The 16,600-nt window shown below is 36.1% G+C and overlaps 1 protein-coding gene across 4 annotated transcripts in view; it reads left to right on the forward strand.

The window, feature by feature from the left end:
- The window catches only part of HIPK1 (homeodomain interacting protein kinase 1), a 47,323-nt gene that overhangs the window by 19,208 nt on the left and 11,515 nt on the right, over nucleotides 1–16,600 (forward strand). For all 4 annotated transcript variants that reach the window (XM_032621741.1, XM_032621750.1, XM_032621746.1 and 1 more), the window contains exons 4-10: nucleotides 6,009–6,128; nucleotides 6,909–6,995; nucleotides 7,745–7,929; nucleotides 8,271–8,433; nucleotides 9,300–9,525; nucleotides 13,332–13,453; nucleotides 14,400–14,534. In XM_032621741.1, coding sequence (XP_032477632.1) covers nucleotides 6,009–6,128; nucleotides 6,909–6,995; nucleotides 7,745–7,929; nucleotides 8,271–8,433; nucleotides 9,300–9,525; nucleotides 13,332–13,453; nucleotides 14,400–14,534 — 1,038 coding nt within the window. The remainder of the gene's footprint in view (nucleotides 1–6,008; nucleotides 6,129–6,908; nucleotides 6,996–7,744; nucleotides 7,930–8,270; nucleotides 8,434–9,299; nucleotides 9,526–13,331; nucleotides 13,454–14,399; nucleotides 14,535–16,600) is intronic.

Consider the following 16,600-nt stretch of genomic DNA (forward strand, 5'->3'; position numbering starts at 1 on the left):
TTTTTTAAAGAATAGAATTTTCTCTACCTGCTTCTTAGTCTGAAGTTATATTTGCAATTCTAAACTTTAAAAAGGATTTTATTTTATATTACTTTAGGTTGCTACTTTTCCAGGTCTGTAATGATTTATTAGAGACTTAACTTGTCAGCCAATGTGTCTTGTGAATTAGGATATGAAAGTAGAGTAAGGATGTGAAGTTGGAATTTTAAGAGCAAACTTTGGCTCATTCAGTGCTATTTATTCCTTTTTATACATGACACACACTGAAGTAATTACTCTCTGCATACTGAAACACATTGGACCCTAGAAGTTGTGATGTGTATTAGGTCTCTGTAACATAGGACTTAGGAGGGAAATCTTATGAGTTGAAAAGTATTGTAACAAATTATCTATGTTTCAAAACAGACAAGCTTCAGAAGATATGCTACAACTTCCTAAGAAACTGGTCCTAAGGAAAAAAGTTTTGCCATGGAAGTAAATTGTGAATTCTCATTTATTGTTCTTTAAAAAAAATGGTTCTGTGGTTATTTCGAACCATTAAAAGAGAAAAGAGCAAAATAGTGGTTTTCCCTATTCAACCTGGCATTTTGACTCCTCAGTCCATTTTACAGTAGATGTAACATTTACCAACTTCCAAAAATTTGACTCTTTGGATTTGTCTCTGAGTGAGACATAAAAAATGAGTTGTTCATATGATAAGTAACCAGTTACATTGAGCTTTGTAATTTTTCAGTCTTTCATCCACCTTGTGAGACGTGAACCACCTTCCTTATTTTAACAACAACAACAAAGAAGTGTGAGGGAGATTAAATGATGCAAAACCACAGTTACTTGAACCAGTCCATTGATTCTCCTCTTTCGGTTTTAGACTCTTGAGAATATGATAAAGCTATGGATCTTCTCAGAAAAATATGCTCACAATGTTTTATATACAAAGTTAGGGAATTTGTGGACCCCCCGATTAAGAAACCTTGCTCCGAGCAATTATAGCCTCTAAAGTGCCATTCCTAGGCCAAATGTTTTGTGGCATCTCTTCAACCTTAGTAAACAGATTGCATTGTAAATATTCCTAGGAAGTGGAACCAAATAAAATTAGATTTAGAAGCTAAGGTACAATGCGGGGGTTACCTTGTAAAGAAATGATATAGTAGTTTTGAGAATTTTTGCCTCGTGCACAGATGTGAAAATGGGTTGTAGGAGAAAGTTGTTTTTTTCCCATGCTTAATAATGAATAAATAGGGTGTTGCTGTTGTAGAGCAGGATTGGGAATACTTTATCTTGATGCATCTTTGCTTATACAGAAAGGTTCCTGTGGCAGGATCCTTGTTCTTACAGCTGAGTTTTTTTAAAAACAACTTTATTGAGATATAATTCACATACCGTATAATTCAGCCATTTAAAGTGTGCAACTCAGTGGTCTTTAGTATGTTCACAGGGTTGTGAACCATAGCCACAATCAGTTTAGAACATTTTCATGACTCTAAAACGAAACCCAGTACTTACTAGCAGTCGGTACCCATTCTTCCCTAACCACCCAAGCACCACACTGGGAGCCAGTAATCTACTTTCTGTCTGTATAGATTTGCCTATTCTGGCATAGCATATTCATCACATACAATATGTGGTCTTTTGTGCTGGGCTTCTTTTACTTAGCATGATGTTTTTCATCCATGCTGTTGCCTGTATCAGAACTTCATTACTTTTTATGGCTGATCAGTGTTTCATTGTGTATATGTCTGTGTGTGTGTGTGTGTGTGTGTGTGTGTGTGTGTGTGTGTGTGTGTGTATATGTATATATGCCACGTTTTTTTATGTGCTCATCTGTTGATGGAAACTTGGGGTGTTACCACCTTTTGGCTGTTGTGAATAATGGTGCTATGAATATTGGTGTACCAGGGTTTAAGTCCCTGTTTTCTGTTTCTTTGGGTATAGAGCTAGAAGTAGAACCGCTGAGTGTCTTGCTAATTCTATGAGTGTCTGAGAAAGTATATGAATAGATTATAGTTGAAAACTTCCCTAACATGGGAAAGGAAATAGTCAAGCAGGTGCAGGAAGCACAGAGAGTCCCATACAGGATAAATCCAAGGAGAAACACTCCAAGACACATATTAATCAAACTGTCAAAAATTAAACACAAAGAAAAAACGTTAAAAGCAGCAAGGGAGGGCTTCCCTGGTGGCACAGTGGTTGAGAGTCCGCCTGCCGATGCAGGGGACATGGGTTCGTGCCCCGGTCTGGGAAGATCCCACATGCCGCAGAGCGGCTAGGCCCGTGAGCCATGGCCGCTGAGCCTGCGTGTCCGGAGCCTGTGCTCTGCAACGGGAGAGGCCACAACAGTGAGAGGCCCGTGTACCGCAAAGAAAAAAACCAAAAAACAATGACAATAATACTTTCTATTTGCATAAAGGTGGGGCCTTTGTTGTTGCTTTATTTTAAGCTATGTGAAAAGCAGTATCTGTATGATAGTTCCCATTCTACTTTCACAGTTTAACTCTTTTCATTCTATAATATTAAACATTTTTAATGTTTTAATATTGTAAGTACATTATTGTAGAGAAATTAGAAAAGATGCAGTAAGCCAAGAGACAAAAATTTCAACCTTTAGTGGTTCTATCCCTCAAAGGTAACCTGTTAACATTTTGGTATATTTTGTATTTATTTATATATTTAATTTGTTAATTTTCTTTATGTATTTATTGACTACTGTCATAGGTACTCTGGTTACTGGGGATACAGTGCTGAATAAAACATTGTCCTTGCCCTCATGGAGGCTATAGTTTGGTGGTGGGAAATAGACATTAAGTAAATAATCACACAAATAATAATATAGTACAATTGAGATAAATTCTATGACGGGAAATGTAGTTTTGCAGTTTGTGTGTGTGTGTGTGTGAGAGAGTGTGTGAGAGAGAGAGAGAGAGAGCGGACATGCGCTCACACACGTGCATATGCATGTATGGACATGCATGTATCTCCTGACCATGTATATCCTAATGCCTCTTGATTATACTCATTTTTTCCTATTGCTATTACCCTCGTCCAGGCTGTCTTCATCACTTACATGGGCTACTAGACAACCTCCCTTTTATCTACTCTGGCATCCCTCTAGTCTTTTTTCCAGAGTGATTTTTTTTTTTCAGAACACAAATTTGATCGTGCCACTCCCCTGCTCTTTAATGGTTTCCCATGATTTAGAATTAAGGGCTAAATCCTTAATATGGCCTCTGAGCCTCTACCTGGGTTGTTCTCCTCTTCCTCTCTTCCTTTCAAGATTTGGTCTTATACCATTTCTTCTTGCTTTTCTTGCACTAGCCCCACTGGCATCATTTCAGCACTGGTTAAGAATATTTCCTTCTAGCACAGGCCCTCACACATACTGTTCTCTTAGTCTGGAATGCTTCTCCACCACCCATTCATTTCGTTTAGTCAGTCCCTACTCATTTATTAGCTAACGTGTCACTTCTTCAAGGATGTTTTCCTCACCAGTCCCCAGTCTAGGTCAGGTTCCTTTGTTATGTATTTTTATAGAAGCCTGTTTATTTTCTTCAGGATGCCAATTCAGTTTGAATTATGCATTCAGTGTCTGTTTCCCTCACTTGACTACAAAGTCTATGAGAGCAAGAACCATGTCTATTTTAACAATCACCACTGCCTGGCTCTATAAGTACTTACTGAAAGAATGAATATGTGCTACATATAGTTATGTTTCATATATAAACTTATGGACATAGAGGAATACATATACTATGTTTCATCAAATCTAAGACACCGTTGATTGAGAGATGAACTACTTTTCTGTACCTCTAAGAAAGAATGCTTCCAATTAAACCATGATTTATCATGGCTATCGGCTTTAAGACGTATCCTAATTTCAAAGATGTTAATGTGAAAAAATGTGCCTCTTAGAATCAGTGAAGTGTATTTTTTTTTAAGTGAGGTCATATTTAATTTGTAATCTGCTTTTTCAGTTAGTATATTATGAAATATCTTTCTTTACAATGTCAATAAATATACTTTTATCCTATCATTTAAAATGTCTGCATAGTATTTCATTGTACAGATTTTATCCTGGATTTTAAATTCCCTTTTTGTATGGAAAAGAAGTTCACATTTTAAATGTTCTCATCCACATTAATTTTTTTTTTTCTATTTCGCCAATGCTGTATTTTGGCTTCCAGTTAGGTACCTCTCACAGATTCAGAGTAATATCCTGCTGTTTTCTAAAATTGTCTTGTGACGGCCGGTCAGATTTGGCCTGTAAGCCATAGTTTTCTGACCTCTGCTTTATACTCTTAAAAAATTGTTGAGGACCCCAAAGAGCCCTGTTTATATAGCTTATATCTATTAATATATATTGCATTAGAAATTAAAACTGAAATTTTGGGGGAGGAGAAGTGAGAAGTAAGATTTCCTTGCTTAAAAGTTTCTTTCTAATTTCGTCATTAAATATAGCCATTCTTATGTGAAGGGGGGGATGGTTAAAAAAATTACCTCTTGTTTTACTTTCAGTAGGTCAGGAAAGAAGCAGATTGCTTTTTTGGATAGGGAGAATTGTGAAAGCAAACAGAAATGTGAACAATAAAACTGGGAAACTTTTATTTTTAAAAATATTTATTTGGTTGTACTGGGTCTTAGCTGCGGGAGGTGGGCTCCTTAGTTGTGGCACGTGGGCTCCTTAGTTGCAGCAGGCGGGCTCCTTAGTTGTGGCACACAGGCTCCTTAGTTGCGGGAGGTGGGCTCCTTAGTTGTGGTATGCAAACTCTGAGTTGTGGCATGCATGTTGGATCTAGTTCCCTGACCAGGGGTCAAACCTGGGCCCCCTGCATTGGGAGCGCAGAGTATTATCCACTGTGCCACCAGGGAAGTCCCAAAACTGGGAAACTTTTAAAACATAAGAATATACAGGCACATGTCTCATTAGCCATCAGAGCAATGACATCATCACACATCACCTCTGGAAATCTCTATACCCATGAGAAAGAAATGAAAAAGGCAAATAACTCTTAGTATTATTATGAAAATAGTTTATATTTCATAGACTCCCTAAAAGGATCTTGGGGACCCCTCAGTGTTCCCCAGACCGCACTTTGAGAACTGCTGGTCTAGTTCAAAGTAGGTGTTCAATAAATATTGAATGGGGACTTCCCTGGTGGCACAGTGGTTAAGAATCGCCTGCCAATACAGGGGACACGAGTTCGATCCCTGGTCTGGGAAGGTCCCACATTTCTCTAGGCCATGGAGAAGGTAAGCCCGCGAGCCACAACTACTGAGCCTGCGTGCTACAGCTAGTGAAGTCTGTGCGCCTAGAGCCTGTGCTCCACAACAAGAGAAACCACCGCAATGAGAAGCCCGTGCACTGCAGCAAAGAGTAGCCCCTGCTCGCCACAACTAGAGAAAGCCCATGCACAGCAATGAAGACCTAATGCAACTAAAAATAAAAATTGAATGAATGAACATAGTACCTGCCCTTTATTGATGTGGGGATAGAGAAACTAAATTGTTTAATTTTATGGTATGAGCAATTTAGAGTGGGGACAATTGACAAGAGCTAGAGTAGCCAAGGAAGGAAGAGGTTTATGGAAATTTTTTCCTAATCTCTTAAATTTGATAATGTATGAACAAACAAACAAAACTTTGGTAATCCATGAAATAGTTTGTTGGAAACTATTCTGTTCTGTCCTAGAAATTTCTTAAAGTTTTTTGAACTCTGTATCAGAAATCTACAAAAAAAAAGGTCACACAGAAAATTTTCAAAACTGAGTTTTCCTTGTAAATAACAGGTATAGTAACAAGGAAGTTACTGAATAAATATTTGGGAATTATCTGTGAGTGGGTTAGCATATATATCTACAGATAAATTTCATTTGTATTGATCAAATAGTTAATTTCTTTGCAGTACCTTTCTTTTTTTTTGACTAGAGCTAATATTTATAATATTTTAGTGTAAAAGTTTTTAGTAATTTACCTTTTCACTCCAAATCAATGTTTTGATGGTTTTGACATTTCAGATTCGTTACATTTCACAAACACAAGGCCTGCCAGCTGAATATCTTCTCAGTGCCGGAACAAAAACAACCAGGTTTTTCAACAGAGATCCTAATTTGGGGTACCCACTGTGGAGGCTTAAGGTCTGACTCCCTTGCTATACTATACTATTCATTCCTGTACTCCTTAATTCCAATTTGAATTCAAAGTTTAGTTATTAAATTCTTGAGGTGGAGGGGGGCAAAAGGGGGGACAGTGGGAATTTTCGTTTGCAGGAGCAAATACTTTGAGAAATTATATCATTGTACCCGTATGGCCTTATCCTTAGTTAAAAAAACAAAACATTAAATGCCAGTTCAGTTGGCTGAGGTTATTTTATATATTTGAATCAGCAGCTAAGAAGGGGGTATGGAGAGTAGTGCTTATCATTAAGTGATAGGAAGAACTAGAGTAATTTAGTAGTGGCTGTTTTTTAGAGAATTCTCAATAAATATGACAAAACAACACAATTTTATAACTGCCCATATTAAGACCTTACATATTTTCTGAAAACAAATAGATGTCTGAGTAATTTGATTAACCCAGTGACTCTGTCTCTGAGCCTATTGAATAGTTAGTATTTGAAATATTGTTTCATTTGAAAGTAGCTTTTAGAGAAAAATGGTAATGTCTCTTCTTAACTGACATTCTTCAGGAACTGTGCTACATCATTGCTTGCACATTTATTTTAGCATTGTTGAAAGGGTGGCCAGGTATCAAGGTCCCATCTCTCTACCAGAAGATTTTCTTGTTGTAAATTACTTTCACGTTTGTGATCTCTGGTTGGCAAGGTGACAACGCTTGTATCTCTGTATTCTGACTTTAATTTAGAATAAGAGGTGAAAACATACAGATGGAATTTTTAAAAAATCTGTATTTTGTAGACACCTGAAGAACATGAATTGGAGACTGGGATCAAATCAAAAGAAGCTCGAAAGTACATTTTTAATTGTTTAGATGATATGGCTCAGGTAAGTATGGAAAGTTTCAGAAAGCCAGACATTTATGTATCTCTTTAATCAGAGATACACTTCCATTGGTTATACGAAAGATAGATTCAATTTGTTATCGTCTAATATATGTTTTCATTTTTTACATAAATACATTAGTATTCTTCCACATATTAAAAGAATGTTTGAATCCTAGCAAAGGATATTTTTAGAATTATATATTTCTCCTTTGCTTTTGCTTAACTAGTCTTTTGCATGTCAGTATTTTGAAATATTATTTACGAAGTTTCCCTTCTTGTCCATTTTTTCTACTAAATAAACACTTACATAAGAGCTAACATTTATTTAGTGCTTTTGTTCCAAACTCTGTTTAAACACATACTATGTTATTTAATCTTTTCAGCAATAGAAACTATATTTAAGTAATAACAATCATTTTTACTTAACTTCTTTGATTTGGATTTTGAATGAAAAGAGCTTATTCAGCTTTATTCTACCAACAAACTGTACCAAATTGAAGATTTTAATTAGACAGTGTAAGAAGAGCTTCCATTTGTGAAAAAATTTCCTCAGGTTTTTCTCTTGAGATATATATATATATATATATATATATACACACACACACACACACACACACACACACAAACATACACACATATATTATACATATGAATATTATATATATAAATATGTATACATAGTGCACATGTTAAATGTCAGCATTAAAGGCTGAGTGATGAAGTATAATATTTCTGAATTTTCCTTGTAAGGTGAACATGTCCACAGACTTAGAGGGAACAGATATGTTGGCAGAGAAGGCGGATCGAAGAGAATACATAGATCTGTTAAAAAAAATGCTAACAATTGATGCGGATAAGAGAATTACTCCTCTGAAAACTCTTAACCATCAGTTTGTGACAATGACTCACCTTCTGGATTTTCCACATAGCAATCAGTGAGTATAGTATGGTCTGGGGCATTTTGCCATGATGTGGTTTTCTGTTGAGTTACCATCTTACAGCTAAATGGAAGTATCACAAGAGTAGTGGCTTTGATACTTGCATATTTGGCTTACTGATGCTTTTCCTTCTCATTGAAAAATCATGAAATTAAAAATTAGATGTGTAAAAAAAAATTAGATGTGTATTTTTCCTTTTTATGGTTATAAAAACTCTTGGTTCATTTTCTCTGAAAGTACTCGGGTAAAAAACCATTAATCTGTATTTATCTTGAGTTATTTGCTATCTGTTTAAATCTCGGCATTTATTTCATTGAATTTTTAATCTCTTTTTTCAGTGTTAAGTCTTGTTTTCAGAACATGGAGATCTGCAAACGGAGGGTTCACATGTATGATACAGTGAGTCAGATCAAGAGTCCCTTCACCACGCATGTTGCCCCAAATACAAGCACAAATCTAACCATGAGCTTCAGCAACCAACTCAATACAGTGCACAATCAGGTATTCAGTAAATGATTTTGGGAACTCAGACCTAAGTGGGATAAAAACTAGTAAGAGTACAGGGTGAGCTAGAGAAACCAGTCTTTGCTTTGGTGGTCTTGTAGCTTCGTAAGAATTTTCAGACTGATAATACCTACACATCATGTGCTAACAAAAATTAAAAACAAAGGTCTAATCCATGCCCTCATAGTCTTAGCATAGCCAAATAAGTGGAACCTGGCTTCTATACGACTTACTGCTGTTGATTGTACTGACTTCAGCCAAATGACTCTCTTTTTGTTAGATAGCTCTCATTACATGTATCGAAAGGTGTTCCCAATAATTTTTTTCTATGCTGTATATTAGGTCCTCAGAACTTACTCATCTGATAACTGGAAGTTTGTACTCTTTGACCACCTCTCCAGCCATCTCCTACCCTGCCCCACCAACTACCGATCTACTCTTTGTTTCTATGAATTCCAATAATTAACTTTAAGAGTGGTTTTGCATTTGTTTGCCAAACAGTGATATTTACATTGAAGTTTGTTTCTGAAGATGTAAGTTTCCTAATTTCTTAGCTAGGTCTACTTTCTAAATGGAAGATCATATGAGATTTGGTGGGATCTCACATCCAGTAACTTTTTGCAAAGAAAGAAGAAGTAGGGGTTTATTTATATAGCCTCAACCAGAGCAGGACTGTTTTTTTTATTCTTTGTTTTCTTTTTCAGCTTTATAATCTACCTTAAATTTAACAGATAGGGAGGATTTCTTAAGCAGAGAGTTATTTCAAAGACAGTTAACATTACATTTTAAAACTTCATTGTTAGTTTTTCTGGATAGAATCTATGTATGTAAAAATGTTTATACCAGTATCCTTTTGTTTTTAGGCCAGTGTTCTAGCTTCCAGTTCTACTGCAGCAGCTGCTACTCTTTCTCTGGCTAATTCAGATGTCTCACTGCTAAACTACCAGTCGGCTTTGTACCCATCATCTGCAGCACCAGTTCCTGGAGTTGCCCAGCAGGGTGTTTCCTTGCAGCCTGGAACCACCCAGATTTGCACTCAGACAGATCCATTCCAACAAACATTTATAGTATGTCCACCTGCTTTTCAAAGTAAGTGGGGAAACTTCTATATCATATGGTATATATCAGACCTACCTGCTTTAGGCAGATCCTAAGTAAGTATCTAGTTGTTTAGTTTTGATCTTTGACAAGTTTAAACTCAGTCTTTGATTATGAAGATAAATGAAGTAGGTTGATCTTTTTTACGTTGGTTATTTGTCTAATTGTGATGCTATCTGACACATAGGCATTCAATTAATGTTTCCTTATTTGAACTGCCTGATAACCAGTTTTCTTGCCCATTGAGACCTTGTACTGATGTCCTATATCTAGCATAAACACGTATCTCTCAATGTGCAGAGTATATACATCTTGAAAAAACTTGTTGGAAATAGAACTGCTGTATATTGAATCTTATTCCCTGTATCATTCCATTATAAAATAAAATTAGTATTCCAAATAAAAGGTAATTCTATTAAAAAATGTAAAAATCATGTTTAAGAATGTAGAAACCTCTTAAGTTACATTCAGAAGTAAAGATCATTATTGAACTGAAAAATTCTACAAGCTGAGGTATTTGTGTGGGTAAGGCATTAAGATTATCTGCTTCAGCTTATGAATTATATTGTTCCTGCAAACTCCTATCAGTAGAGGAACAGAATAGCTGAAGAAGGGGGCTCTCACCTGATGTGTTGCAATAAGATTTTAATTTTTACATTTCCATCCTTCCTCATTTTCTCATTGTTGTTCCATGTTTATTGATCTGGTGAGCTATTTAAAAGGTTAAATAAATTATTTTAAGGATATATTCTGATGACATCTTGACTTTCCCAATAGAAAGTCAATGTCATGCCCTCTGGGAATAAACCAGGATTCAGGCTTCTCATAGCAGTTCACACAGAAGCAGTTAGCATTTTTATCTTTTTACTTCAGCTACTTATTGACTGTGACTCTTGTTTGTTTGGTTTCTGACAGAGTCAGAGCAAACAGAAGGAAAAGAGGGGCTAGGGGAGATTGAGAGATTACCGGGAGTACTGGAGAGCAATAGCAATGTAAATCAGGGAGAAACCACAGGGAGAGAGGAGGAGCAGATTCAAAACCTGTAAATGCAAATTTAGCCTAATTTACCCAATTATTTTTTTCGTATGCTTCATAATAGTAAATTCTGTACTTTGGGTTGTCATATGTTGAGTGATTCTTCTACTGAACTTAGCAAATAGCCACCCCTCTCCCCTTCACCTTTCCCAAAGTGAGTTTCATTGGAACAGTTTTCAGATGTGCAACTGAAGTTTTCTGCTGCTTCTCAGATGATATTTAAGAGATGAGGCAGAAGAACTTTTAGTTCCTTTAACAAAACAAAATGTAAGGAGAAGAGGTAGAGGGGAAAAGTGGTTTAACCCCTTTTGGTATAATTAGGGAAGTATAAGCTTTGGAAATTTTTTTCCTATTTAGGAAGTCTAAATAACCTGAGGAGCTAGATAGAGCAAATTTTAAAATTTACAAATGAAAGGGAGTTTTAAAATGAAAGTGATGACAGTAATGAAAACTGATATGTATTAGTTACTACATGCCAGATAATGTTCTAAGTGCTTTTACATGTATGTATTCATACTCACAAACAACCCTGGGAAGTGGATAATGTCATTATGCCCAATTTATAGGTGAGAAAACTGATCGTGATTCCCTCATTTGCCCAGTTTTTATGCCCAGTCAGCGGTAGGGCCATGATTTTGAACCTAGGCAGTGGGCCCATAGCTTATACATCTTGAAGTGTTATACTCTGTACTGCCTTTCAGTGTCTAAACTCAAAGAGCTGTAGGGAGTTGTCAGTTCATTTGCCAACCACAGCCATATGCTGGTTTCTGCCCAGCAGGCCTCTGTACCAGGTTGCCTACTTTTCTTTCACCATCTGCTCTTTCACAAGATGCCTACACTTAGAGGAGAATAGACCCTCATCCATTTGACAGCTTTACTCTTCTTGCCATACTTTCTTGTTTTTTTTTAATTTAAAGGGCTATGTTCAACAAAAACAAAAAACAAATAATAAAAACAAAACTTTAATCCAAGTTCAGGGTTCAGGGAGAACCTTCCCAAAGGGTTGCCTTTTGTTAATTCTTTGTTTCCACTTGGGGTTCCCTGCAAAAGCTAGTTTTAAACTAGCTTGACTGCTGTGGCTTAGCCTAAATTACTATAGCAATCTAATACTTATTTAGAGTCACATTTGTGGGTCAGTATATAAATACTACTTTCTGTAGTATTCCAGTTGACCAAAATAGACATTTTGCTCAGTGGAAACTATAATTCTGTAATTTTGTCCTCTTTTATTTCATCATCCTGGGACACAAAGATGAGCTTCTATAGTGAACATTTCTTCCTAAATTTTGCCGTAGGAGGCTATTGCAATAATGTTGTCTTGTAGTTAGCCGTGGAAATATAGACAAGAATCCTTGATGTTACTTAGCTTTCTGATTAGATAGCATTGCCTTAGGAAGAATGGCTGGCATTTTTTTTTTTTAATCTGGATACCTGGATTTGTTTCCATTTCTTTTTATGTTAGTAGCACTTTTAAAAAAGTTATTATTAGAGTGTTGTAATGCTGATTTTACTAGTCTCTTTTACTTTGTACATTTCTGGATTATGTTTTCCTATGTGACAATTAGTTACTAAATTAAATTACTGAAATGCAAAATTGGAAGACTTAAGTTGCTGAAAACAACAATATTAGAGTTTATGAGTTATGTTCATTTGATACCTCCATAGTAATATTCAGAGAAATTAGTTGGTGATAGCCTAGAAAGTGTCACTGAAGGAATATTCTAATTAAAATGGCTGTATCCTCACTTAACAAAATGCAAGCATCAGTGAATCAAGAGGCATTATAGAAACTTAAATTCTTTACGTTGAAAGCTTTGATAGGGTAGGTTTAAAAGAAAGTTTTGAAGGTTCTCTTCTCAAGTCTTGGCAAAAGGGAGAACTATCTTGAGCCCCTCTTTTCCCCAGAATGAGATACTCCTGATTGCAGGAAACATTTATTCAACATTTGTGCCTAGAGGATAATGAATAAAATGATAAAGAGACATGGTCACTGTTCTAAAGGCAGCAAAAAGTTCTTAATTTTCCTAGCTTTCCATTAGCTAGAGAAGAGCTTTAGAAAGCTGTCAGTGACGAGAGCAGATTTCTAAAATAAGTACAAAAAAGTGTTTCTGTAAACCACAATGTCTGCTTTTAAAATATTTTTATCCTAGGCATAATTCCTTCAGTTCACATACTGGTTATAGATAAAATATATGACTAAATTGTGAACTAGGTTACATATTTTTGAGGAGTTGGGTAAAAACATCCCCTTAAAATAGTCTAAATAAAAGGGTAACTAAGATAATAAATTATTGAGCTTTTCATAATGTTTCTTATCTAATTAACCAGAAGTTATAAAGTCTTTGCTTTTAATAGATTACACTTTTTAAATGCTTAAGGTTTTTTTTTCCCTCTAGGATTAAAAGCTGAACATAACTTACTAAGTGAAGGTTTTTTGTTTGTTTTTGCCTCTACTGTTAATGGGAGTGGGATGAGTGTTGTGTTTTAAGCTTTGTTGGATAAAAAAAAAAAGTTTTGAATTTCCTGAAGCCAGCCCTCCCTCTGTCAGGCATCTTTCCATTAATCCAACCTGAAGGGAGTCAAGTCTCCCTTTTCTTAACTTCCCAGACTTTGGTGAAACGCCTTTGTCTTAAGTGTCTAGAACTAAAACCTGGGTGGTAGATTTTTCGAACCAAAAAGCTAAAAACAAACCCAAAAACCCCCAAACAAGCAGTACCCCCAGACCTAGCAAAGCAATATAACTGTGATGTTACTTTTTACAGCTGGACTACAAGCAACAACAAAGCATTCTGGATTCCCTGTGAGGATGGATAATGCTGTGCCAATTGTACCCCAGGCACCAGCTGCTCAGCCACTACAGATACAGTCGGGAGTTCTTACACAGGTAAAAGACAGAGCAGCTTGGATACTCAATAGTGCTGAAGTTCTCTGAAGCACTGTTGAGAATCAGATATTTTGTCCTAGAAAATGGTATTTGCTTTGACTGTAAGATCTTTCTTGGTCACGATTCAGTGGACTTAAAATGAAACATCTATAATGGAATGACATACTCATTCCTAACACTTATTGCAGCTCTGCCAGTGACTTCCTTAGACTTGGAGACATAAATATCCAGACTTTGAGAAATTGTCTACTGAGTAAATTTAATTTTGTGGGATGAAGTTAATTTTTTATCTTGATGCTCTTAAAGGTATAGAACACATGTAACAACACTTTGATTCTAAAAGTAAAAGGTTCCCCTTTTGCTCTCTTAGTGTCCCCATTACTCACTCTTTGAGAATTTCATCACAGTTGAGAGGCTGGATTATATCAGGATGCCTCTTCGAGTATTACATTCCTTCATTCCTTGTGTTTAACTAGGCTGTAGAAAGGTTTAAAACTTTATCCCTGCCATGCAAAACGCAGCTAAGATGGTCAAGAAACTCATGAAATATTCATATAAGCAACAAATACTATATTTTTAATTCTGTGTATAAATGTTTGTGGCCCGTGACACATAGCAAATCTGAAATCCAAAACCCTGATTTTGTGAGTAGGAAGAGGAAGAGTTCTTAATACATGCCTTTGTTAACTGAGTTTTTTAGAACTGATCCTCTGAATCCAGCCCAAGAAGGATTCCCATACTTTTTTGCTTTAGGCCATTGACGTTTGACCTAGTGGTCCAATGCTGTGCGGAGTTGAAGGGGAAAGTTGTGTTTGGTACATGCATTTTAAGTGATATGAAATTACTGCTTATTGTTGGTAATAACTTGGGGGGAATGAAAACCCTTCTGAATCCAGATAACCTGCCTCCGTGTTTGTTTCACTCACCTGCCTAATCTACATTTCAGGGAAGCTGTACACCACTAATGGTAGCAACTCTCCACCCTCAAGTAGCCACCATCACACCGCAGTATGCGGTGCCCTTTACTCTGAGCTGCGCAGCCGGCCGGCCGGCGCTGGTTGAACAGACTGCCGCTGTACTGGTAATTCCCCTCACTTGATTGTGTTACTAACGGAGTTTCTTTGGTTTCTTTCTTTTTTTTTTTACTTTTTCCTGTTTGTTTTTGTTCTGTTTTCTTCTGGTTTTCTCATTTTTCCAAAAAAATTTTTTTAACTTAGTCTTTGCAGAGGGCATGGAAGCATGTGCCATCTTGTGGCTGTGTTCTTGCTACATCTTTAATGTCTCATTGTTTTCCTCCCCAACATTTGCTGAAGCACTGTTTGACTCTGATGTTCAGTGTGGCTCTGAAAGGGGTCAGACCCCTTGATTCTTCTTTGCCAGCCTAGTGTGATAAAAGCTCTTGGTGTAGCCTCAGAAGAGCTTCAACACTGTTATCTGTTTCTCTGCCCTTTTACCCTCTGAACCTTGAGAATGAAGGAAATGGCCTTTAGTTTGACTCTGCTACAGGTACCGGATGGCCAAAATTGGAACTCCTTGGCAAGTTAGCTTCCTTCTTTATTGACTGTTTTAAGCTTCTAAAACTTTTGTGTATGTAGAAATGTTTAAGATGCTCTTACTTTATTTCCTTATTAGTTGACATTAACTTTCCATCTCTGAACACATGAAGATAACTTTGCCACTTATGATCAGTGATAGCTAATATCTTCCATTTAAACATCTTCCCTTTAGAGCCTTTTTAGATCATATTTCATTTGTTGGTTGAAATCAAAGGTGAACTCGTTTATAGGGGTTTTGGAGAAATTAATTATTTTACAAATAGGTCTTTATACAAAAGACCTATTTATACTGAAAAACCTTATGTAAGAATATCTTTGTTATCAAAAGTCATGGGGAAAATTTATTAAATATAGCAGCAAATGTAGTGTGGGTTTTAGAGATAGGAAAACAAACAAATAGGACTTTGAGGTATATTTCAGCATTTGTAACCTTAATAGTGATTTTTGGATGTGTTTGGTTTATTTGGGGGAGTTAGAATTATTTATTTGACATCTGGCATTTTATCATTTAAAATTTAAAATTAGATAAGCATTTGAAAACCTAATTGATACTGTTGACCCCTGATATTTGTTCATCTTTCAGAGTGGCTTTAAATTTCTTTTGTTGTTTCTCAAGGACTCGTGTGAGTGAAAAACACTTTCAGAATACATACTTTAGTTGCTGGAATTTCTTTGGTTTTCAATTTAAGAGTCTTTGTCACTGCCAAATTAATTACATCATAAGCATAAGCCCTGAGTGTGAGGGAGTCAGATATATTTCCAACTTGATTGATCCAAGCCACTGGTTTTAACTTGCACACCTATAGTTTTGAGGTTGGGAATGTTAGTTGACACTTCTCCTTTGCTGCTTCTCTTAAGTTTGCACTAGCCATTTGCTAAGCTTTGCATATTTTTGTTCTTCCTCTGTCAAAACAGTTCGTCGCTTGGAACGCCAGATTTCTGCCTCACGTTGAAATGTTATTTCTTGCTTTGTATTAAACTACATGCTTTGTCTTGTGCAGGTGTTGGCTTATGGAAAGACGCATGGTGTGACTTAACATACTTCTCTTATTTTTTGTTTTGTTTTGTTTTGTTTTGAATTCTGCTTATGGTAGCAGACATGTTTGCAGTTTCTCTGATTTGAAGGCTTCTTGTTTGGAACCGGTATTTGTAACAAGTGGATCTGTTACTTGCAGAAATATTTTTAAAACAGTGTGTTGATGGCCTTGCAGTTTGGAATTCCAGAAACAGAACCATATGTACCCAAGCATTGTAGGTGATTGTACTGTGGAATTCAGGTTTAAAAAGCAGACTTTCAAATCTGTTCCCATTTTTCTAGGAAATGCCACAATTTCCGTAAGAAGTACAGAAAACATATTTGTTGCTATTTATTGCAAGTGGCATGGCTTGTTAAGAACTACAAACAATGTATTTTCCTTTAGTGATTAGTTTTTATGTCGAGTTATGTTTCTACAAATGATGCATATTTAGGAAACTACTAAAAACAAAATATGGTACTCTCCGCATCTATTTCCTAAATATTTTTCTTATTGCATTTTAAAAAAAATGCTATCACATGGCTGTAAATGATGAAGTTAGCTTTCTCTTGCTG

This window comes from Phocoena sinus, chromosome 1 (genome assembly GCF_008692025.1).
Source record: "Phocoena sinus isolate mPhoSin1 chromosome 1, mPhoSin1.pri, whole genome shotgun sequence".
NCBI lineage: Eukaryota > Metazoa > Chordata > Mammalia > Artiodactyla > Phocoenidae > Phocoena > Phocoena sinus.